This window comes from Candidozyma pseudohaemuli (assembly GCF_003013735.1).
Source record: "Candidozyma pseudohaemuli strain B12108 chromosome Unknown scaffold00025, whole genome shotgun sequence".
Classification (NCBI taxonomy): Eukaryota; Fungi; Ascomycota; class Pichiomycetes; order Serinales; family Metschnikowiaceae; genus Candidozyma; species Candidozyma pseudohaemuli.
The window spans coordinates 19,407-43,371 of record NW_020194459.1 but is presented as its reverse complement, the minus strand read 5'-3'; the positions used below and the strand labels follow the sequence as shown (position 1 = coordinate 43,371).

At 47.1% G+C, this 23,965-nt stretch overlaps 9 protein-coding genes across 9 annotated transcripts; 5 read left to right on the top strand and 4 right to left on the bottom strand.

The window, feature by feature from the left end:
- Positions 1-657: 657 nt before the first annotated feature.
- On the top strand, positions 658-2,328 carry C7M61_005278 (uncharacterized protein; the record flags this gene model as incomplete). The annotated part of the gene is made up of 1 exon (XM_024860585.1): positions 658-2,328. One exon carries the CDS (start codon positions 658-660, stop codon positions 2,326-2,328), a length of 1,671 nt encoding a protein of 556 aa, XP_024711255.1.
- A 745-nt stretch (positions 2,329-3,073) lies between these two features.
- C7M61_005277 (uncharacterized protein) lies at positions 3,074-4,699 on the top strand (the record flags this gene model as incomplete). The annotated part of the gene is made up of 1 exon (XM_024860584.1): positions 3,074-4,699. One exon carries the CDS (start codon positions 3,074-3,076, stop codon positions 4,697-4,699), a length of 1,626 nt encoding a protein of 541 aa, XP_024711254.1.
- Positions 4,700-4,950: 251 nt separating this feature from the next.
- C7M61_005276 (uncharacterized protein) lies at positions 4,951-6,582 on the bottom strand (the record flags this gene model as incomplete). Its single annotated transcript, XM_024860583.1, has 1 exon — positions 4,951-6,582. The coding sequence occupies one exon, from the start codon at positions 6,580-6,582 to the stop codon at positions 4,951-4,953; it is 1,632 nt and encodes a 543-aa protein (XP_024711253.1).
- Positions 6,583-8,001: 1,419 nt separating this feature from the next.
- On the top strand, positions 8,002-10,419 carry C7M61_005275 (glycoside hydrolase family 5 protein; the record flags this gene model as incomplete). The annotated part of the gene is made up of 1 exon (XM_024860582.1): positions 8,002-10,419. The coding sequence occupies one exon, from the start codon at positions 8,002-8,004 to the stop codon at positions 10,417-10,419; it is 2,418 nt and encodes an 805-aa protein (XP_024711252.1).
- A 125-nt stretch (positions 10,420-10,544) lies between these two features.
- On the bottom strand, positions 10,545-12,131 carry C7M61_005274 (uncharacterized protein; the record flags this gene model as incomplete). The annotated part of the gene is made up of 1 exon (XM_024860581.1): positions 10,545-12,131. One exon carries the CDS (start codon positions 12,129-12,131, stop codon positions 10,545-10,547), a length of 1,587 nt encoding a protein of 528 aa, XP_024711251.1.
- A 1,276-nt stretch (positions 12,132-13,407) lies between these two features.
- On the top strand, positions 13,408-15,819 carry C7M61_005273 (uncharacterized protein; the record flags this gene model as incomplete). Its single annotated transcript, XM_024860580.1, has 1 exon — positions 13,408-15,819. One exon carries the CDS (start codon positions 13,408-13,410, stop codon positions 15,817-15,819), a length of 2,412 nt encoding a protein of 803 aa, XP_024711250.1.
- Positions 15,820-16,273: 454 nt separating this feature from the next.
- Positions 16,274-18,142, bottom strand: C7M61_005272 (uncharacterized protein; the record flags this gene model as incomplete). The annotated part of the gene is made up of 1 exon (XM_024860579.1): positions 16,274-18,142. The coding sequence occupies one exon, from the start codon at positions 18,140-18,142 to the stop codon at positions 16,274-16,276; it is 1,869 nt and encodes a 622-aa protein (XP_024711249.1).
- A 383-nt stretch (positions 18,143-18,525) lies between these two features.
- PRC3 (carboxypeptidase C) lies at positions 18,526-20,145 on the top strand (the record flags this gene model as incomplete). Its single annotated transcript, XM_024860578.1, has 1 exon — positions 18,526-20,145. One exon carries the CDS (start codon positions 18,526-18,528, stop codon positions 20,143-20,145), a length of 1,620 nt encoding a protein of 539 aa, XP_024711248.1.
- Positions 20,146-20,846: 701 nt separating this feature from the next.
- Positions 20,847-22,532, bottom strand: UGA4 (Uga4p; the record flags this gene model as incomplete). The annotated part of the gene is made up of 1 exon (XM_024860577.1): positions 20,847-22,532. One exon carries the CDS (start codon positions 22,530-22,532, stop codon positions 20,847-20,849), a length of 1,686 nt encoding a protein of 561 aa, XP_024711247.1.
- Positions 22,533-23,965: the final 1,433 nt, after the last annotated feature.

Below are 23,965 nucleotides of genomic sequence, written 5' to 3'. Positions count from 1 at the left end.
TAGCTACAAGGGTACTATTTTCCTGGGAAGCAGCCAACATAAGCGCTTCAAAAAAGAGAAATTAGGAGTTTCAAGAATGCCATATTGTTTATAGTTTACTTAGACGCCTCAAAAAGCTAGTATCCTGTTCTCTACCCTCGACACTACGCAAGTGTACAGCTTTGCATACCGAAGGGAAGGCCTCATACCAAGGGAAATTTCAAAATCTATGAATATTCCAAATCTTCTCTCGTACTAGGAATGACTTACTCAAGATTATTTTTTCTTTTTTCAGAAAGCAGGTGCAAGATAAGGTAAGCGTCTCGCATGACGTTTTCGCAGCCAAAGTAGAAGGTCCAAGAGTAACACACAAATGTCACGCCAAGGGCATGACTCAATTGCAGAAAATATTGTAAATGTCACGTACTCATAGATACAAGAGGAAAGTCCAGTCAATTTGGAGCTTTTTGATGACCTTGACGGTCATCCATTCCCTTCACAGGAGTGGAACAAGCCAACCATTTGAACATAAATAGAGGCTGTTCCCGCCACTTTTTGTTTTCCTCTTCATCTACTTGACCACCACAGTTCTAAACCAGAGTTTGGAACATTTAAGCTTATCAGTCTTCGACATCAACAAGCAACTACAAAAAGCAACAACAACAAGCAACGACAACAATGTGTACCGAAAAGTGTATCAGAATTTGCGGAGTCCATTTCCCTAGGGACTTCAGAGAAGCCATCTTTGAGAAGAATGGCTCGATTTGGGTTGATCACGAAACCGCAGTGATTGACCTTCCCTGGGATGCAGCGGAGTTTGATTACTTCAACTACCTCAGGGAGAAGTGTACCTGGAATCCTGTGGAACAGGCCCAGGACTTTTATAAGTACAGATTACTGCAGTTCAAGCGCTATAACTGGAAGAGGGCTCAGAAGGAAAGCCTTGTGAAGGAGCATATGAAGAGAGCCAAGCCGCCAGCTCCTGAGCCAGTCGTACCAGTTCCAGAAGTTTCTGAGAAGAAGCCAGTTCCTGAAGCCCCCGTGGCTTCCACCAATGTGGGTACTTTGAAGGCCTCGACCAAGGCCATGAGAATTACTATTTGCCCACCAAAAACCACTTCCCCCAAGAAGGTTTCAAACAGCGAAAAGGTCTCTGCACCTTCCCCCAAGAAGGTTTCAAATAACGACAAGGTCTCTGTGCCTTCCCCCACCGAGAAGCCTTCCCCTACTATTTCCCAGAGTTTCCTTGTCGAGACTCTGAAAACCGTTCCAGTTTCCACAAACGCGAAGGAAGCTGAAACCAAGGACTCCGGGTGTCCTCCACCTTCCCAAACCCGGGTTTCCAAGGCTGCGAAGCAAGAGGAAAAGGCTGCCAGAAAGGCTGCGAAGCAGGCAGAAAAGGCCGCAAAGCAGGCCGAGAAGAAGGCCCAGAAGCAGGCAGAAAAGGCTGCCAAGGAAGCTGCAATGGCTGCTGAACAAGCTGCAATGGAAGCCGAACAAAAGCTCGCAGAAGAAGCAGCTGAAATGGCCGCCATTGAAGCTGAAAAGGCCGCAAAGGAAGCTGAGAAGAGGAAGGCGGAACAGGCTGCCAAGGAAGCAGAGGAGGCCGCCAGGGAGAAGTTGAGATTGTCCCGGTCTCGCTTGCCTCCAACACCAAAGCAGTTCAGACGCCGTTTCTGGAACGTCAAGCAGCTCGAGGTTCGTGACCACTATTTGCCAAACTATAGCGACCATTTCTCTACGGTGCTTGTTCAGGTGGACGACGACGAGTTGGACCGTCTGGAGCAGGACTGCGGAGAGGATGTCTTTGAGTTTCTGGAGAACGTGGAAATCTTGAAACCCGTTCACAAGGCTCCAGTTCCCGAGCATGTTTCAGAACCTGAGCAGCCTGAAACCACCGTTTTGGAACCTGAAACCTCGGTTTCAGAAGCTGGCTCTAAGGTGCCTGAGCCTGAGACCAAGTCACAGAAGCCTAAGAACGCCAACATCTACTGGATTGGCGACTTCCCTTTCTTCATGCTGACGTTGGCCCAGAAGCACCATGCCACCTTCCTCCCTGGAGACTTCTTCAAGGCGCTGGAGCTTCTTTACCCAAAGAAAACTGAATCCTTCTTACCAGGTGACTTTGCTGGCTTCAAGGCCCTCACTTATTCCAAGAATCAGTTGGAGTTCTTCCTCTCCGACTTTTTCGCTTTGTGGAATGAACCAGTTCCACGGAGGGCTAGGCGTGCCAGAAACTCGAAGCCTGTCTGGGGTTACACCATCACCAGAACCAAGAGACGCTCTTATGGTTTTGAGTTGGTGGTTCCTGTGCTGACGAAGAAGCCCCTTGTTGCTTCTCAGTGCTGATCCGTCCTTTTGATGATGGATAAAAATATTTACTAAAAAAACAAAAAACAAAAAAAAATAAAAATTTGAAAAAATAGAAAAAAAATAAAAAAAAGTTAAAGACCATCGTAGAGAACTACCAATTGTGTATCTTACCGTATAGTCTAGGTATAGTGCCATCTTTTCTCATTCCAGAGGTAAGGTCTTTAGAATCGAGATGAACTATTATCAATTAACAGTCGCCTTTCTTGCAAGATACTCGAGGATGTAGTTGTGTACCACTTCAATGTCTCAAATCGACCTCGCCAGAATGCACCTCGAAGCAAAATGTGAGACAAAAAACACAATCAAGCCCAAATGAGGTGGGAATCTCCAGAACCCCCAAATTGGGACAAAGCACCGTAAAATATTATTCAGAGCCCTCTCGTATTTTTTAGCCTTAACTATGGCGATTCAAGCGTTCTAGTTTCTTTTGATAGAAGTGCGTGAGTGAGTGTTGGACCTACTCTAGATGGACGAATTTTTATGAAAATTCACCCAAAAGACTGACCACTTTCTGCGTAGTATCTATAGTTACTGTTCTCATACCCTTCGAGATGACCATTTTGCTACCACCTTCCTCTCTTGAATTACCACAGATGACCAAACCCATGTTTGTGACCACCAAGACAGCAGAATATTATTTCGTAGAACAGCCCTTTGGACTATAAAGCAAGGCCCATCCTCCACAAATTCTTTTTCCTTATCCACCACTTATCGATCAAAAATGCCCGCCGTTTCTACCGCCAGCACTATCACCAAAGCATCTAAGAAGAAGAGTTTCCCTAAGAAGTCGTCCACTGACAGAGGCAGCCTCAAGGAAAGTGACGCCCACATTAGGGAAAAAAAATTGAAGGACAAGAAGAGAAAGCGTTCTCAGAGAAAGCGTTCTACTAAGAACCCCAAGGACGTCAAGGAGGAGCCATCCAAGGAAGACGTTTCCAAGTCCACCCCAGCTAAGCAGGTTTCCAAGCCTGTCGAGCCCACCAAGGAAATGAAGAAGGCTAAGAGGGTGTTCCTCTCCAACGAGAGCGACTCCTACTACCCCTCCCACTTCTTCACTTTCCAGCTCATTTTTGAGGACTTTGTGCCTCTCAACCCAGGTCAGACTTCTTACCTTGAGCTTTACTTGGCCCAAAAGAAGGAAGAATTTCCAGAGGTTAAGGAAACTCCCGAGCCCGAGGTCATTCATGTTCAGCACTTGCCTGAACCAGTCAACCCAATTCAGGAAACTCCTGAACCAGTCAACCCAATTCAGGAAACTTTAACTGAAGCAGAGGTCTCCACTTACCCTGTCCACGCAACCCTTTTGCCCTTGGACTTTCCCGTTTTCAAGACTTGGTCGTCTTTGTCGCAGACTGAAAAGACCTACTACCCAGGCGACTTTCTCCATTTCAGAAAGTCCCTCAAGGAAGAGGAATCCGCATACTTCCCCAAGGATTTCTACTTCTGGCAGGATGCCTGGACCGAGAAGTCGGAGAAGTCCTTCACCATTGAGGACTTTTTCGAGTTCCGTCTCATTCTTGACGAGCTTGTGCCTCTCAATGCACTGAAGAAGAGAAAGGCCCCAAACACAAAGAAGGTCTTCCTCGTGGATGACGGACACCTTTTCGTCACCGACTTCTTCAGCTTTCAGCACATTGTTGATGGGCTCGAGTCGCTCGAGGGTCAGTTATCTGACTACGATTTCTGCTTGCGTGAAGAGCACTTTGAGTTGTACTCTACTGGAGAATCGGAACCAGAGCCAGAGCCTGTGAAGAGTCAGCCTGTGAAGACTCAGGAGGTCTACTTCCCCGAAGACTTCTGCAGCTTCTTCCAGCTCTGGACTTCCTCTCCCAAGTACAAAAAGGCTTTCCTTCCAAGCGACTTTTACTTTTGGAAGGATACCACAAACGACGAAGACACTCCCACCTTTTTGCCAAGGGACTTTTTCCACTGGCAGGGTGTCTTTAGTGAAAAGAGCAGCGAGTCCTTTTTTCCCCAGGACTTCTGCTTTTTTCAAAGCATTATCGATTCAGAGCCCTCATCGGTTCCTGAAACCAATGATGAAACAAAGGCATCCAGTCTTCCCCTGGAGTCCAACTCATCCTCAAAGTCTGACCTATCACTCCACTGCAAGAAGGTCAGAAGAAACTCGATACAGTCAAAGCTTTTCGTGGTAAAGCATCACAGCAATAAGAGGAAGATTCCTTATGTCGGAATAATTCCCAAGGAGCTAGTCCCTCCACTTCCCCCTGCTGATTTGGTGTATGACCTGGATAGCTCAGAGCAGTCTTCCATATTTGACTGGTTTCAGTTTGACCCTAGCATGAGTAATTCAGACGTTGACGCTTATCTAGGCGAGCTAGACTGAGGGACAAAGTGTGCCTTGGTCAAGGAAAAAAAAAATCAATTAATAGTAATAAAAAATTAAAAAAAGAATAGGAAAAAAAAAAGTAAAAAGAAAACCTCGAAGTAAGTTTAGCTTTTAGGCTTCAGACTAGGGAATGTCTGCGCAAAGCTTATGGGAACAAATTTTAGCCATCTTTGGATTAGCAAGCATCTTTTCAACTTCGTAAAACATTCATTCATTCATTTATCTATTTATCTAGATCAACTAGTATTTTACCGGGAGCCCCGGCTTGACCCGCTCACTGTCTCCAAATGCTCGACCTGGATGTCTTTCTTGCCAGACAGGAGAGAGTCCAAGTGGTCATCATCCTCGGCAAGCAGAATCTCCAGATCAGTAACCTTTTCACCGTCGAACAAGACCGCAATCTCCTCCAAGGAGTATCCCTTTGTCTCTGGGTAGAAGAAGTAGGTATTAAGCACTGCAAACAAAAGAATCACACAAAACACAATGTAGTAGCGCCAGCCGATGTTATCCATGGCGATAGAATTGCAAAAGGAGGAAATAACCAAGGAAGCTGAGGTTGTTGCAAGAACAAGTGAGACACCTTTGGAACGCATGGAATATGGGAATATCTCGGTGGGGTAGCCGATAAGTAAAGGTGTATAAGCAATGTCGTAATGGAAAAAGAAGATAAAAATAAAGCCAACAACTGCTCTTCCCGCGGAAACAGACTTGGTCTGGTCAAAAATAGCAGAGCATATCGTCCAGATGATGTATGATATTAGCATACCAATACCGGACCACAAAAGAAGGAACCTTCTTCCAAAAAAGTCAACACTAAATGCTCCCAAAGTGGCAAAGACAAAATTGAAAATTTGCAAAAAACCATTGATCAAGGTTTGCATGGATGAAGATGTGATACCGATAGTGTCAAGGACCAAAGTGAAGTAATAAGACACCACAGCATTACCACTCCATTGGGAGAAGATACCCATAGTGATGGCAATGAATGCACGCTTTCTGTTACCGGGGGTGGAAATGAATGCCATCCAGGTGGTCTGATCAGCTTGCCTCTCCATATCCAAGGCATTAGAAATTTCGATCATCTCGGTTTCAACAAGTGGACTATGGACGTCTCCACCGCCATGGAACCTAACCAAAATGTCCCTAGCCTTGTCAACCTTGCCCTTCGAAACGAGCCATCTAGGGCTTTCGGGAACAAAATATAAAAATACAAGCTGGATGATGGGGAAAGCAGCTTGGAGAATTGTAGGAATACGCCAGGCCCATGCATCACCTCTACCTGTGCAACCATAGCAGGACCATGCTGCCAAAATAGCACCAACGTAGAAGAGAGTGAAGTACAAACAGGTGATCTTTCCTCTCATGGTAGGGTAAGACAATTCAGCAACAAGCAAAGGTGCTGGTTGAACCGCCAAAAGACCAGCAAAACCAACAATGAACCTGGATGCAATAAGTTGACCAAGATTGTGGCCTGTAGCCTGGATAATTGTAGCAACAATAATACCAACGAGACCAATAGTCAAGGTCAATTTTCTTCCAAGCTTATCGGCAAGGTAACCAGCAAATGGAAGAACGATGACACCTCCAATACTCTGAGCTGCATTGACGAAACCTAGCATAGTGCCTTGAGGGTGGCCGAACTGGTCTCTCCATTCCTCCATGGACTGTAGTCCGTTCATCAAAGAACCATCATATCCGTTGACGGCAGCCGAGAGAAGAGGAACAATCAAGAGAATGTTGAGCAAAAGCAAGTGCTTCACCATGAACCAGGGCTTTCCATGGTCTGGAAGAGCCTCAGCAATAGCCTTGCCCACAATTTCCTCGATAGGTGTAGGCTTAAACTGCTCTTTGATCTTTTCAAGCTTGAACTTTCCATGCATTTTTAAGTGGTAGCGATGTTTGGCTGCAAAACAATAACCATATATAAGAGACTCAGGTTTATGCGGACTGCGTTTCCAGAGGGCGGAGTGACTCTCATGATCCGGAAACAATGGAATCAAAGAAGCAACAGGATCCAGCAGGTGGGGCTAAACAGAAACCGATAGTATAGAGGCACTACCGAGATTTGTCCCAAGAGCATATTTTTTGAACACCGAAAGCGGGGCTGAAAACGAAGCAGGCGCCTCGCTTTACCTTATAGCTTAAAATGGCCTGTTGGGTGCATCGAGCCTTGCCAAGGTGGGGCTGCAGTGACAGATTTTGACGTAATACGGGATGGAGATATCAATCAGGTGAGGCTGAGCCTGGGACAAATTTGTCAAGACATTCAAAAAAAAAAAAAAAAATCATATCGAAAGCCCCATTTGACTACAATCCCACTTGTGGTTGTTGAACCGGAATAACCTTCCTTGCATGGCGGGAATGACCGAATCCGGCCAAGCAAGTTCGAAGCTTTAAGTTGCATGGAGGCGGACTACAGGAAAGATTAAGCGCCGTGAGACAATGTGGGAGGGGGTGTCAAGAGCGTGGATTGGGGGATCTGGCATTTTGGCAGATTTTGGGGAGCGGAGCAAGTGGGGAATCGCTTATCGCATTAAAAATTGTCCGAATCCGAAGTAGGCTTTAGGCGAGGCTGGGCCTGCAGAAGTCTCGTAATCGTTTTACTCATACTTGACAGGTTTCGGAAGAATGCAGAGATCCGGGGCTTTCTTGGTGATCACGGTGATCGCTGACTCCGACATAACCTTGCCGGTTGCGTTGTAGTATGTATATGCGATTAAATGGTCAGGTATCTGTGGTGCTACTAACGTGAGGCTCCATGCGAGATTGGATCGAGATGCTCGTTAATGTAACCACCCAAATGACACAAAAGGCCAGCTCAGCAGATCCACCCCAACAGATAAAAGCCACCCCAACAGATAAGAGGGAGCTTTTACAATCAAAAATAATATCAACGGTAGCCCAGACACTCGTTTTACTAATGGGAGCCCCATGAAGCCGCATAAGTCCTATCACCGAATCAACGCCTTTTAGTCCGGCCTCGGACATTCAGGTCCGGAGTTGCTTATTCTCCTTTCTTCGCTGGTTACAGGCTGCCCCACCTTTTCCGTCTGTCGGATTTATTAAAAGCTTGCCGAGACCCTTCGACGCACCTCGGCAAGCGTACGTACCCCACATTCCTTTGATCGACCTCGCAGGCTGCCCCACCACGGAAATGTTCCGCGCTAATGGCTGCAAAATGTTTTTAGTCATGGATTGTTGTCCTTTTAAGTTGGTCAACATTTTCAGGTATACGGCCAGCTTGCTATGGTATAAAGCGTCGTTTGTAAATTCTCTCCTACCCACCACTCTTCCTTACCATGACCAACCAAGACATCTTGAAAAACACCTTAGACTTCTACACCTCAGGCTACGACTTCTCCAAAGCGGGGGTCAAGCCTGTCAGAGACCAGGTCGACGCCAGTAAGCCCATTCCTGCTGCAGAAAACACGTCCTCCTCGATCTTGCCCTGCGAGAAATTGAACATTGTGGATGGCAATTTCGTGGATTCTCTGGGACGCAAGAGAGTCCTCAAGGGTATCAATGTGGACAACAGCATGAAGCTTCCCGTGACGCCTTTTCTGCCAAGCTACAAGGGAAACGCCCTGGAGGCCGACAATGTGTTTTTCGAAGGCGACAAGGTCAGTTTCGTGGGCAGGCCTTTTCCATTAGATGAAGCTGAAGAGCACTGGAGGAGAATCAAGTCCTGGGGCTACAATACCGTTCGTTATGTGCTTACTTGGGAGGCCATTGAGCACGAGGGTCCTGGAAAATACGACGACGATTTCGTCAACTACACAATTGAGATGCTCAAGATCGTCCACAAGGTGGGTGGAATTTATGTCTTTTTGGAGAGCCACCAGGATGTATGGTCCCGTTATTCTGGCGGTTCCGGTGCACCTTTGTGGACCTTCTACGCTGCTGGTCTCCAGCCTACCAATTTTTCAGCCACAGAAGCCGCCATCTGCCACAACGACGCCCGTTTCGAGGAGCCCACAAACCCAGACTTCTACCCTAGAATGTTCTGGCCCACCAACTACAGCCGTTTGGCCAACCAGGTCATGTTCACTATGTTCTTTGCAGGCAAGACATACTTTCCCCACCTCCAGGTCGACGGTGTGGACATCCAGACCTACCTCCAGGGCCACCACCAGGATGCTTTGACCTACTTGTCGAAGAAGGTAGCAGAAGCGCTTCCAGAGTTGGTGAACGACGGCACCATTTTGGGCTTTGAGTCGTTGAACGAGCCCCACATGGGTCTTCTTGGTATTCCAGACTTGGGCGTCATTCCCAAGGAACAAACCATCCGTTTGGGCACCACTCCCACTTTCTTCCAGAGTGTGATCTTGGGTATGGGTCTTCCTGCGGAGGTGGACAACTACACCATCACGCTTTCTGGGCCTGTCAAGCAAGGTACGCTGATTGTGGACCCCAAGGGTAGAAGAGCCTGGCTTACCGCTGAAGAGGCTGCTAAGTACGACGCCCATTACGGCTGGAAACGTTCGGGCTGGACCCCAGGTGAGTGCATTTTTTCTGATTTGAAGATCTGGGAATGGTCCAAGTCTGTGGATTTGAAGGACGTCTACAACAAGCCCTTGGAAGAAAGGCTCGAATTCGGTAAGAGCCAGTGCAAGTTGCTTGAGCCAGGCTATTTCAACGACGCCTCCAAGATTTCCTCGTACCTTGGCGACAGAAAGCCGCCCAAGGACTTCAACATGGAGTTTTTCCTCGCCAACTTCTTTGTGGACTTCTACTTGGCCTACAAGAAGCTGGTGAGAGAAATCAACAAGGACTTCTTCATGCTCATCCAGCCACCCATCTTCACACCTCCACCTGACCTTAGAGGCGACAAGAGAGAGGTTATTGACGACAGGACCGTCTACGCTCCCCACTACTACGACACAATGACGCTTTTGTTGAAGACCTGGAACGAGCACTTCAATGCTGACTCCTTGGGCATCAGCAGAGGTCAATATCCTCATCCATCTTTGGGTGTCGTTGTGGGAGAAAAGGCCATCCGGAACTGTTTCAAGAAACAGCTCAATTTCATTGTTGAGGAGGGCAAAGAGAGATTGGGCAATATTCCGGCTCTCATGTCCGAAACGGGTATTCCGTTCGATATGGACAGAAAGCAGGCCTACAAGGACAACAAGTACACCTCCCAGACTGCTGCCTTGGATACACTTGCCAACGCTTTGGAGAACCTGGAGTTGAACTACACCTACTGGTCCTACTGTGCCATCAACAGCCACGAATATGGAGACTACTGGAACAACGAGGATTTCGCTTTCTGGTCTCCTGAGGATCAAGGAAAGAATTTCGCCCAAGGAGAGACCGTCGAGGAGCGTATCAAAAACTGCTATCCTTCTCAGGATGGTGTTCGTGCTCCTAGTGCTGTTCTTAGACCGTTTTTGGCAACCCACAAGGGTAAGGTGAAGGCTGTGGAGTTCGACATCAAGAAATCGAGGTACTCGCTTAGTATCGATGTGAGCGGTCAGTCTGGCTTGTCCAAGGCTCCAACGGTCATTTACGTTCCAAAATGGCATTTCCCAGATTTGTCCTTCAATGACATTTACGCTACTTCTGGAGAGTTCAAGTACAACGCCAAGCTTGAGTACTTGGAGTGGTACCACCCTGAGGGATCTGGCGAGGAGACTATTGTGATTCAAAAGTATGCTGGCAAGAAGGAGGATGTTACAAAGAGAGAGGAGAGCCACGCTTTCTGCACCATCGTTTAAAGTATAGAATGAAGTGTTTTTGATATGGGTGTAGTCAAGAGTGACGGCTTTAAAAAATGGGAGGATATCCAGATTTTACATTTTTGATTAAAATTGGAATTACGATAAAAATCAACCTTCAACGGCTAGCTATCCCGGCTGGTATTCTCCAAATGCTGCACCTGAACAGGCTTTTCCAAGTTCAGAAGGGCATCCGAGTCATCCATATCCTCCAAAGCTTCTGGATCCACCTTCGCTTCTCCATCGAACAAAACAGCAATTTCCTCCAAAGAGTAGCCCTTCGTCTCGGGGTAAAAGAAGTAAGTATTGAGCACCACAAACAAGAGAATGACACAGAACACAATGTAGTAGCGCCATCCGATATTATCCAAGGCAATGGAGTTGCAGAATGCCGAAATAATCAACGAAGCATTGACCATGACAAGAACAATCGTTACACCCTTGGAACGCATCGAGTATGGGAAGATTTCCGTGGGATAAGCAAGAAGCAACGGGGTATAAGCGATATCGTAGTGGAAGAAGAAAATGAAGATAAAACCAACCACCGTTCGTCCAGCTGCAACAGACTTGGTTTGTTCGAATATCGCCGAAAAGATCGTCCAGATGATATACGAAATAAGCATTCCGATTCCGGACCACAAGAAGAGGAACCTTCTTCCGAGGAAGTCCACCATTAAGGCCGCAAGTGTTGCAAAAACAAGATTGAAGATTTGCAAAAACCCGTTGATCATTGTCTGCATCGACGAGGATGTAATGCCAATGGTGTCAAGCACCAAGGTGAAATAGTAGGATACCACAGCATTACCACTCCATTGGGAAATCACACCCAAAGTCAACGCAATAAATGTACGTCTTCTGTTTCCTGGAGTAGCTATAAAAGCCTTCCATGAGGTCTGGTCAGCTTGTTTCTCCATTTCCAAGGCATTCGAGATTTCGAGCATTTCCGTCTCCACAAGCTGGCTTTTCTCGTCACCACCAGCGTGATATTTCACCAAAATGGTCTTGGCCTCATCGACCTTTCCTCTTGATACAAGCCATCTTGGGCTTTCAGGCACAAAGTACAAAAACAAAAGCTGGATAATGGGGAAGGCCGCCTGGAGAATAGTAGGAATACGCCATGTCCAGGTATCACCTCTACCTGTGCATCCAAAACACAGCCAGGAAGCCAAAATGGCACCTATATAGTAGGATGCCCAGTACAAGCTTGTGACTTTTCCTCTGAAAGTCGGATAAGCCAATTCTGCAACAAGCAATGGCGCTGGTTGTGCTGCTAGTAATCCTGCAATTCCAACAATAAACCTGGAGGCAATAAGCTGGCCAATGTTAATGCTGGTGGCTTGTATGATGGTAGCTAGCACTATACCCAGAAGGCCAATCACCAAAGTCCATTTTCTTCCCAATGTGTCTGAAAGGTAGCCACCAAAAGGAAGCACTACTACACCTCCAACGCTCTGAGCAGCATTGACAAATCCTAACATTTTTCCACGAGGATACCCAAAGTACTCCCTCCATTCCTCCATAGACTGAAGACCGTTCATCAAGGAGCCGTCATAGCCGTTGACAGCTGCTGAAAGTAGTGGTACCAATAAGAGAATATTGAGTACTAGCAAATGTCTCACTTTGTACCAGGGTTTGCCGTAGTCTGGAAGTACTCCAGCTATAGACTCACCAACGATGTTTTCCAAGGGGGTAGGCTTTAATTGGAATTTCATGATACAGGCAAAACTACTGAATCTTGCAACCTTTTAAGGCACCTCCCGCTATCTATGCGGAGTATAGTTTATCTAGAGATGCACCAGATGGAATCCAGAGAGGACCAGCACCAAAGAAGCTAATCGTTGCGGCAAAGAGGCTTACGAAGATACGAGCACTGGACCAAAACGTCGAACGCTACGGCAAAGTAGTGAGCCACTTTGTATTATTGTAGGCATGGGGCGTTTTGTTGGGTGCATCAAAGCTTCCGTTTAGCGGTGCATCCTCGTAATTGGCAGCCCAGGGTTTACCAGGTAATTTTTCAAGCAACAACTTGGAGCTTAATTTATAAAGAGAATATCTAATCTTCGGCTGAAGAAGATAGCCTTGGTATATGTTTCATTTCACGATGTTTCACCTGGAAAGCCTTGGTATCTTGGAACCAGAGGAGTGGGGTTTCCCAACGGCACCGGATAATCCTCTCCTGCACCGCCTTAGTGTCCGCTTCTGGCTCTATAGAAGTATAGAGCAGTCAAATCGGTGCTTATATGCGGAGGTTCGTACGAAAAAGGTAACTGCATGGATGCCGATAGCGGGATTTGGTCTAGATCGGACCACCGACAATATCACCGTATCGGAAAAATAACAATATCACCGCATCCTACGACAATATAACTCGATCTTTTCTGTAGTTTTTTGATCAATTCTATGTTTAGATATCTTGGATGATCCGGATTATAATCTGGCTGTGGGGCTAATGCGAGGCTGATCGTGAGGCTCTCGCTTATGCAAAGTGCATCTTCTCTACAACCCGATCTACATCAACATTCAATAATCAAAAAAGATCCATAAACCGAATATCCCCTTGAAATTGGTGATTACTATAATGCTCTGTCAATCGACTCCCTTGATGCATCTTCGGTGCTCTAAATCCTGCGGGTTTGCGGGTGCCTCGGACAATTAGATCCATGGACAATACACTCTCTCCATTGTCCCCCTACTTCTCCAAAAATCACAATGCCCTCTCGTATTGAACTTCCGCCTTCAACATACCGCACCCCGCCAGCCCCAAAAGCCAGGCTCTTATAATACCAGAGGACGCCTCGACCTACTCCAAGCCGTTATATTGTCCAGGGCCTTTTCATTCAAAAGTACATAAATTCTCGGACAACCTCTCGATGTATTGTCTCAAACTTGAAGCACTATGACGACTCTGCTCTTCTACACATCCGGTTAATCGACTGCCTGGCGTAGTATAAAGAAGTCCAGCCACCCTATCTCTTTCTCTGTATCACGATGAACACCGACCAAGAAATCTTGTCAAACACGTTGAGCTTCTACAACTCTGGCCCTGATTTTTCCGAGACCGGGGTGAAGCCGCTCAGAGTCCAAGTCGACGCTAGTAAGCCGATTCCTGCTGCAGAAAATGCCTCTTCTTCGATCTTGCCTTGTGAAAAGTTGAAGATTGTGGACGGCCACTTTGTCGATGCTCTGGGCCGCAAAAGAGTGCTCAAGGGTATCAATGTCGATAACAGCATGAAGCTTCCCGTGACGCCTTTTCTGCCTTCTTATGGAGGAAATTCTCTGGACCCCAGTAACATCTTCTTTGAAGGAGATACAGTGAGTTTTGTGGGAAGACCCTTTCCCTTGGAAGAAGCTGAACAGCACTGGAGGAGAATTAAGAGTTGGGGATACAATGTCGCTCGTTGCGTTCTCACTTGGGAAGCTATTGAACACGAAGGTCCTGGGAAGTACGATGACGACTTTGTCAATTACACCATCGAGATGTTGAAAATCGTCCACAAGGTGGGTGGAATTTACGTCTTTTTGGAGAGTCACCAGGACGTCTGGTCTCGTTACTCGGGCGGTTCTGGAGCCCCCATGTGGACTTTCTACGCTGCTGGTCTTCAACCTCTTAACTTTTCAGCAACCGAGGCTGCTATCTGCCATAATGACGCCAGATTCACTAATCCCACCGACTCGGAATGCTACCCCAGAATGTTCTGGCCCACTAACTACAACCGCTTGGCGAGTCTCACCATGTTCACCATGTTCTTTGCTGGAAAAGTGTACTTTCCTCACCTTGAGATCGACGGGGTGAATATCCAGACCTACCTCCAGAGTCGTCACCGGGACGCTTTGGCCCACTTGACCAAAAGAGTGACTGAATCGCTTCCTGAGTTGGTGGAAGACGGCACAATTTTGGGTTTTGAGTCGTTAAACGAACCCCACATGGGTCTTATTGGAAATCCTGATTTGGGCAGAATCTCTGAAGACCAACATATCCGATTAGGCACCACCCCTACCTTCTACCAGAGCGTGCTTTTGGGAATGGGGCTTCCTGTGGAAGTAGAAACCTACCTCATTTACCTTTCTGGACCGGTCAAACAGGGTTCTCAGATAGTCGATCCTCAGGGTAAGAAAGCCTGGCTTTCTGCTGAAGAATTCGCCAAGTACGACAAACATTACGGCTGGAAACGCTCAGGATGGACCCCAGGCGAGTGTATCTACTCTGGTTTGAAAATCTGGGAGTGGTCTAGGGCGTTTGACTTGGACAAAATCAACACCCTTCCTTTGGATACAAGACTCGAGTTTTCCAGAAGCCAGTGCCGTTTGCTTCAGCCTGGCTACTTCAACGACGCTTCCAGACTTTCTGCTTACCTTGGCGGAAAAGCACCTCCAAAGTCGCTTGACATGGAATTCTTCCTTGCCAACTTCTTTGTGGACTTCTACTTGGACTATAAGCAGCTGGTCCGGAAGATCAACAAGGACTACTTGATGCTTATCCAGCCGCCCATTTTCACTCCTCCTCCGTATCTTGGAAAAGACGACAGAGGCGTTATTGACGACAAAACCGTCTACGCTCCACATTACTACGATATCATGACGCTCTTGTTGAAGAACTGGAACGAACACTTCAATTCCGATTCTTTGGGAATCAGCAGAGGCCAGTACGCCCATCCTTCCCTAGGCGTTGTTGTTGGCGATAAAGCGATCAGAAACTGCATTGCCAAGCAGCTCAAGTTCATCGTCCAAGAAGGAAAGCAGAGGTTGGGTAACATTCCAGCGCTTTTGACCGAAACCGGGATTCCTTTCGACATGAACAACAAGAAGGCCTTTGAGGATTATAAGTACACTTTGCAAACCACCGCTTTGGACACTGTAGCCAATGGTTTAGAGCAGCTGGGGTTGCACCACACTTATTGGTCGTATTGTGCAATTAACAGCCACGAATATGGCGACCATTGGGATAACGAGGATTTCGCTTTTTGGTCTCCTGAAGATCAAGGAAAGAACCTTGGAAAAGGAGAATCTTTTGAAGACCGTATCAAAAATTGCTTTCCTTCAGAAGACGGCGTTCGTGCTCCTAGTGCCGTTATCAGACCTTTCTTAGTATCCTATAAAGGCGAGGTTAAGGCGGTGGAATTTGATATCAAGAAATCCAAGTATTCGCTTAGTCTTGATTTGAATGGTCAGGATGATACACCTACAATTATTTATGTTCCAAAATGGCACTTTCCAGATTTGTCGTACAACGATATCTATGCCACTTCTGGTGACGTCAAGTACAATGAGGAGCTTGAGTATTTGGAATGGTACCACCCAGAAGGTGCTGGTATTGAAACTATCATTATCAAGAAGTACACTGGAAAGATGGATGATGTGACAAAGAGGGAGGAAAGCCATGCTTTCTGCACCATCGTTTAATTATGAATATATGCTCGGGATATGGTGAATTGTAGATTGGCTAGTAAGGAGTTTCTAGGTGGAAAAGTAGATATAATGGTTACACCTATGTTCATAGAAGTTGGTTGTTTTCTATGATTCTGATATAGCCAATGATGCTTCGAAGTCTACACCCCCAATACATCCTTCTGTTCTTTCATTCTATGAAACAAGTATACATACATTTGCCACCATGGACTTGGTGAAATTATCAGGTATATCTGTGCCACCGACGACATTTTGTAGTGCCGGCTGGATTAGTATCACAAGACTTTTGTCACTTTAATCTAGACAAACCATGATCATACTCTATCGTTCTAGAGGCACGGAGCCGATGCAATGCAAGCCTCTGTTGAACACTGTTCTATTCCAAGCCACTGGAAGCGTATTGTTATTTCTGCTGCACACCCGGCAGCCAAGATCTCCATCAACAGGCTCACAAAAGGTACAGCAACCACTGGCCGCTGATATACTCTTGCTCGACAAGACCGGGATTCACGTAAACGAGGTCTGGTAACCACTCGTGGTTGTACTGTCTGAAGACATTCTTGTAAGCACCGTCGGTGTCTGGTTCAAGAAGATCGTCAACGATCTTGCTCAAGACATCACGAGCAACGCCGTTGATCGGCGAGTACCAAGGAGCATTTGTATCCTCGGGACCGCTCAAGCCCACTGAAGCTTGCAACAACGACTCATTCTGAGCGGCTAATGCAGCTTCGAAGGCTTCCGTGTCAATGTGACCAATAGGGGCGCTCTGCTTATGCTTTTCTTCTGCTGTGGCTGGTATACTTCTCAAAGCCTCGAAATTACCAATCTCGACATTGACGGGATATTGACGGGGCTGAATTCCCTTGATGATAAACTTCTTACGGGGCTGTGCGGAAGAGTCAGACTGAGGAAGGTTCACCACCATAGCCTCGGAGTTGGGGAAAGCGGAGCTCACATTCTTGATGAACTCCACGGCAGGCAACAAGTTGGGCCAGTTAGGATTAAGACGTTCCTTCCAGATAGCCTCAAACTGGTTCTCGTAAGCTTTCCAGAGCGAAATCTGAGTGACCTCACCGGCAGCCACATCCTTTTGATTGTCGTCTGGGTTAGTTACCTGAGTGTAAGGCTCGTAGCAACACCGAAGCCACGTAGTCGCTCTCAAAGGTTCAGGGAAGTTAATGATGATATCGTACAATTTTTTGGGAAGCTTTGCGGTACTGAGGGGAATGCCCGCGTATGCTGAACGCTTTGTGAAGGTGACAGGCAAAGTGCTTTGGAACTTGTGGGGGTCCACGAGTGGCAATTTAGCGATGATCAACTCAGGAAGCTGTTTCAACAAAATGTGGGTGTTGGACATGCGGGAGTTGTTTTGCATAAGCTTTCTAACACGGTGGAGTTGCGATTTGGCAACAGAATTAGGATATTGAGCATGCAACGCGTCCAGGGTAACGTATTGGCGCAAGAACAGCAACGAGGCATGTGTGAGTTCATCGTCGTTGATGACCAAGGTACGCACAATGATCAGGAGGTGTTCTATCAGCAATGAGTCTATGCAGTTATTGGTTTCCTGGGTGTCATCGTCGTCAGCCTTGGAAGCATCGTTGGAAGCCTTTGTGAAAAGTAAATGATGCAAGGATTTGATGGTGTTGAGCAACACGTACCTGTCGGAGGTGTGACTCAAGATGTGAAGGAACGTGTGGAACATGGAGTCGTTCTTCGTGGTGTTGGTGTAGAAACATGTGATTGGGTCAAGAATGTCAAGCAAGTACAAGAATGCCTCTCTGAAGAGCTCGCTGAACTGGCTGAGGTGCAGCTTGCGCACGCCAGGGTTGTAGAACCAGTTGGCAAGGAATTTGAGGGTTTCTCCGGCGAATCTACGGAAGTTGTCCCTCTGACAAAGCCACTGCTGGTTGTGAAGATCCTGAACGGCATTCCTTAGCGATAGAAGCGACTCACAGCTGAGAGAGACCACCTCGGCACGCAAATCGGCCTCTTTACCTTCCAATATCATATGGTATGGTTTCACGAAATAACGAATGAGTTCCTTGCCCATGAGCTCGTGGGACGTGAAATCCAAGAGCTTTGGCTCGTTGCAGGAGTAGTATGTGAGCGTGGAAAGCGCGTATTCGATCTCGCTCTCGATTCCCGATTCAAGCGACATGATGATTCTGTCTAAAGGAGCGACACCCATGTGTCCGGCACCATGCAACTCCAGATTGGCCTGACCGTAGGGGCCTCCTGTATACAGACCACCGCCGAAAGTGTCAGCGTTAACGCCGACGCGAGATACGCCTTGAACTGGCACAAGCAGGGGCATATTTGGTTAGATAGTTTATTCAGTTTGGTGTTTATGAAGATTTGTGCGAAGTGTTGAGGTTCCGGTACGCGCACGTCGCGGGCGTGCTCAGCCACGTGACACACGTGACACATCACATGACCAAAGATGGCTTCGGTGCAGCTCGGTTGTGTCTTCACGGGAAATTTGAACCTAAAACGATAGTATCAACCTAATTGAGGTCCGTCCGGCTAAGTCCGAGTAGCCGAGGTTCTCGGTCGGAAATACACTCGTACTATTGCTAGTTTCTCCGCGTACTTGCGCGGCTCTAAAGATAAATCCGGCATGCGCTACCCCCAAGGTGGCGAGAGATAAGATATAAGGGTCCTTCAATTCCCGATCAAAATCCACTTTTTTCTAAAATAATGAAACTTTCGCTAATTGTGGCCGCTGCGCTCGCCGCAAACGCCAACGCCTCCTTCTTGGACCCGCTCAAGGGCCTCTTCAATTGGGACCAAGATGTGATTGACATTTCTAAGGAGGAAACGTTCAAGTTCGACTTTTCTGAGGAAATCAGCCAATTGGGTGCCGAAAAGGACCAGGTCTTGAAAGCCTGGAAGCAATTGACCGCCGACTTTGGTGCAGATGTGTTGAACAGAGCCACCGAGGCCTACAATGCCGCCAAAAAGGTGAAGGAGAACCACATGAACAACAAGGTGAACCGCTTGAGCAGCAACTTTGAGGTCCAGACCAACGACAACTTCCCTGGATACGCCTTGAGAGCCAAGAAGACCAACCCGGAGATTTTGGGCTTGGACACGGTCAAGCAGTACACTGGTTACTTGGATGTGGAGGAGCTCAAGAAGCACTTCTTCTACTGGTTCTTTGAGTCCAGAAACGACCCTGAGAACGACCCTGTGATTTTGTGGTTGAACGGCGGTCCAGGCTGCTCTTCCGCCACCGGCTTGTTTTTCGAATTGGGTCCTTCTTCCATCAATGCCACTTTGCAGCCTTCTTTCAACCCATACTCCTGGAACAGCAACGCTTCTGTGATTTTCTTGGACCAGCCCGTTGGCGTCGGCTACTCCTACACTGAGGGTGACGAGATCAACTCCACCGCTGCTGCCGCCAAGGATGTGTTCATCTTCTTGGAGCTCTTCTTCCAGAAGTTCCCTCAGTTCATCAAGAACAAGTTCCACATTGCCGGTGAGTCGTACGCTGGCCACTACATCCCTGCATTCGCTTCCGAAATCATCAACAACGCCGACCGTTCGTTCGAATTGGCCTCGGTCTTGATTGGTAACGGTATCACCGATCCTTTGGTCCAGTACAAGTACTACAGACCCATGATGTGCGGTGAGGGCGGCTACAAGCCCGTTTTGAACACTGACCAGTGTGAGCAGATGGACAAGGACTACCCACTTTGTGCTGTTTTGACCAAGGCATGCTACGCCGCTCAAAACGCCTTGACCTGTGTTCCAGCCAACTTGTACTGTGAACAGAGACTCTTTGGCCCATACAGCGAGACCGGCTTGAACCCATATGATATCCGTAAAGACTGCTCTGACGGCGGTAACTGTTACGTCGAGCAGGACTACATTGACGACTACTTGAACCTCGATTTCGTCAAGGAGGCTGTCGGGGCCGAGACTGATATCTTCACCGGCTGTGACGACACTGTCTTCAGAAACTTCATTCTCAACGGTGACGAGATGAGACCATTCCAGCAGTACGTGGCCGAGTTGTTGGAGAAGGACATTCCTGTCTTGTTGTACGAGGGTGACAAGGACGTTATTTGCAACTGGTTGGGCAACCACGCCTGGTCTGATGCCTTGGACTACTCCAAGCACGACTTGTTCGAGGCCCAGCCTTTGCGTCCATGGTACACCAAGGACGGTAAGTTGGCTGGTGAGGTCAAGAACTACGACAAGTTCACCTTTGTGCGTGTGTACGACGCCGGCCACATGGTGCCATACGACCAGCCCGAGAACTCCTTGGACTTGGTCAACAGGTGGATCCTGGGTGACTACACCTTCCGCAAGTAGGTGACAAAAGCGTACTAAAAAATGAGAGATTGTTTGCTTAGAGAGTTGTAGAACTGGTAGGTTGAGTGGTAGAACAAACAGAGGTTTGTGGAGGAACAGCAGAGATTCTGTTTGTTTGTTAGTCTCTTTATGATATGAGAACTGAATAAAAAGGGTCTTGAATGGAGGGCTTATATATCTTGATATTCCTCAACGATCACTTCTTTACAGGAAATTCAACTGTTACTAATTTTTGCGACGAACACTTCTTTTCAAGAAATTCAACTGATACTTTTTTTGCGTTTGGCTAGAAATTAAGAGAATAGGTCTTTGAAGGTTAATTCGATGATCAGTGGAGACATGCAATGAAATCGTAAGAATCAAAAGTTAAAGATAAAACAACTCAGATTCACATATATTCAATATAAGTCCTTCTCACTTTTTGCTTCTCAGCTCATAAATCCATTTGCTGGATCCGCTTACAGAAGAATGGTTGTGAAATCTTCACGAAGTAGTATGATCACATTGGTTTTTCGGCTTTCACATGAAGCTTCCAATAACCGCTTATCTGTGATTCAATTTATTAAAACCACCTTCCAATAAAAAATTTTTATCATTTAGCGCTAGTGCAACTAAGTACACCATCACCTACACCCACTAAACCCATACTTCAAAAAATCGTCGTTTTCCAGCCTATTCACAGAACTCTAACTTTCAACGCCCTACGCCTCATGCTGCTTTCCATGAAGCTCCTCCTGCAACTGCTCCACACTACTACTCGTGCTTTCTCCTTCAATAACTTCAGTGGTTCTAGTAGGACCGTGGTACACCTTCCTAGCATAAACCCAGTAGTAGATAAGCGACAAGAGCCACACACCGGGCGCAATAACCACCGTATAGTTCATGCTTTCCGCATCTGGATTCCTATCCCTAGGGAACATCACCATGATCAAAACGTACGCCGTGAAAAACACCGAGATCCAGCCGTTCACCTGCGTCATGGTTTTGCCCAAGTAGAACGGACCCGGGGTGAATTTGTCCGAGTAAATTAAACGTAACGTCGTAGGCATGGACCATGCAAGAAGGTTTCCGGCAACACCCAAACTGAATAACGCTGCTGCTGCTGTGGTGCCAATAAGCACCAAAAGTCCAACCACGAGGGCCACAGCGGCACCGGTGATGACGGCATGGATCGGCACGGAAAGCTCTCTGTTGACCTTTTTGATCCACCAGGAAAACGGAAGACCGTTATCTCTGGCAAAGGCGAAAAGCTGTCTGGAAATGGCCGTCAAAATGGAAGCTCCCATGAGAAACTGGCCAATGGTAATAAGCACCATAAACGCAATAGCCACAGGCTTGCCCTGGCCGGTTTTCGTCTCAAAAGCATCGTATATGATCTGTGCCATTGGCTGGCCGTATTTCGTATCCATGATGGTGTTGAGGTCGTCTGTCTGAACACAGAAAAACGTTACTATCAAAATGAAAAACCCAAGAAGCCCGCACGCCGTGATGGAGCTGATGATTCCCAACGGAACAGCCACGGTGGCGTTCTTACACTCCTCAGACATATGGACACACGAGTCGTACGCTCCTATGGTCCACACAGCCAGCTGCCATGCCTGGGAGACCTGGTTCCAGCCCATGGGGAAATTCGTTAGATTTTCGAAATTTCCAAAAACCCACGAGGCCGGTTTGAACAGGCCCCGGGAGGCGCCAATGGGCATGGCGATGAAGAAAATGGCAATCAAAACGACATTCCACACGATCGAGGTGGTCTGCAACGTAGCAACGTGCCGGGACGAAATGGACGTCACAAACATGTGAACAATGACACAGGCGGCGAAAACACCGTACGTTTTGGCCTGAGTCACCTCGAAATTGCCGTCTTTGGCGATAACCACCACAGAAAGAAGCTCCTGGGCGAATCCGTAGTCAATCGAGCAGAACCCGCAAATCAACGAAAGCGAGTTGGTGTTGCCGATGATGAAGGAAAGCACCGACTTGAGTTTGGGCGGAGCGTAGTAGTTTGTCCAGTAATAGAGACCTCCCGAGGTGGGTTGACAAGAAGCATTTTCACTCATGGCCACACCAACAACCAAAATAAAACAAGACGCAATAAGCCATCCCCAAATGGCACCAGCAGGTCCAGCTGTGATGCCGTAGGAAAGCGTAGTTGCAATCGACGGGAGCAAGCCCATAATAGAAAAGGCCACGCCGAAAACCTGAATCGTATTAAACCTTCTCTTCAATTCAGGCTTGTACCCGATCTGCGCCAAAAGATCGTTGTCTGTCGTGGTGTGCAACGCATCGATACGAGGACTTTCGACGTTCTGGGTGTTGTTGTAGAAGCGGGGGTCGGAAGCCACCGCCTCCAATAGCTGTTCGTTGGAGAGAACCGGATGGACCATGCTACAGGCCAAAAACCGGTTTCGCTTTGTACTTATACCCAGCGACTGGGCGAGAAAGAGGCGTCAGAAAAGCGCAGTATCGTCTAGGCGCTTAGAGCCCGTTACGGAAGCTCGAGTCGGCACATTCTGGAAAGATAAGCACTGTGCATCCGCTGATAAGAACGTTGTGCGGGTGCCCGGGCGTTGAAATAAGGGCGATTTCTGACAAGAAGTGATTTTTAGGGGGGTTTTAGGACACAAAGAAGAGCAAGATAAGAAGTGGGGAAGGTGGTTGAATTGTTGACTTGTAGCTTCCACGCATGAGGTATTGATGGATGCTGTTTTGTAGACTGCACTTTTTTGAATGGAACGTCGTTTGGACATGCCTTTACGGAGCAGCTTGGCAACGTTTGACATGTGGCTTAGACGGGTTTTCGTCTAATTCATGGTTTGTGCGGCTGTTTAATTAAGTCGATCAAGTGGATTGCCTGATTGCGTGGATTGCGTGGGGTTACTGCGTGCTGCTGATATACATCTTTATCTCTGGTTCTTTTCTTTTGCGACGATATTCGTCGATTCTTTTGTGTTTCTTTCTTTTTGTGATTTTGTCTTTTCACAAAATGGACAGCTTCCATGAGATATTAGCTGGGCTGATAAATAGCTGGATCCGGGAGCCAGGCTTCAAACTCCCGGATTGGTCAGTCACTGATAAGACAACGCAGGGCTCCCAACGGATCTTCTTTTCAAGATTCTTGGTTTTCGTAGATAATCGTGATAAAAGTGGTATCAAGCCGATTTTCGGTATGTGCTGCAAAATGCACTGCTTTGATAAGACGCCCGGGACGGTCACGCCCAATCTGGCTCCACGGGCGAGGGGAATTTTGGTCTGACTGTGGGACTTTGTTTGATTAATACTGTGATGGTGTTTTTGGGGTTTCGGGAAGAAAGAACCCATCGTGGCTTAACAGCATTGGCGAGACGAATTCCTCTTCAGGAACGGCTACTTGATCTGGAATAGCGATTCTGGATGATTGAGGCACCGTTCCGTGGCTTAGCTGGCTGTTTTCACCCAAGAGTATTTGAATTCATTTTTTAAAGAGAAGTTCGAGATGTTATAACTGGTTTGGTGAATCTTGGGGATTGACGAAGAGGGTATGTGAAGAGATGGAATGAAGTGGGAGCATGAAGGGGTGGAAATTTTGATTTTGAAATTTTGGCAATGAAGAAAATTCCATTACTTTTACAAGGCTAGCTTATCTGAACGCTTGAAGGGAATGGTCCTCTGTTGTTAAATCTAGAATCAATACAGCTGCAAGACCAAGGATCGCCCCAACTTACAATCCATTTTACTAATTGAAGCACCAAATTTGTTAAATCTACTTTGCTGGCCTTCACTTCCCAATAAAAGCTGAGTGACTTTTCAAAATTCAGCCATCTATGTCCAATTTTTCGAT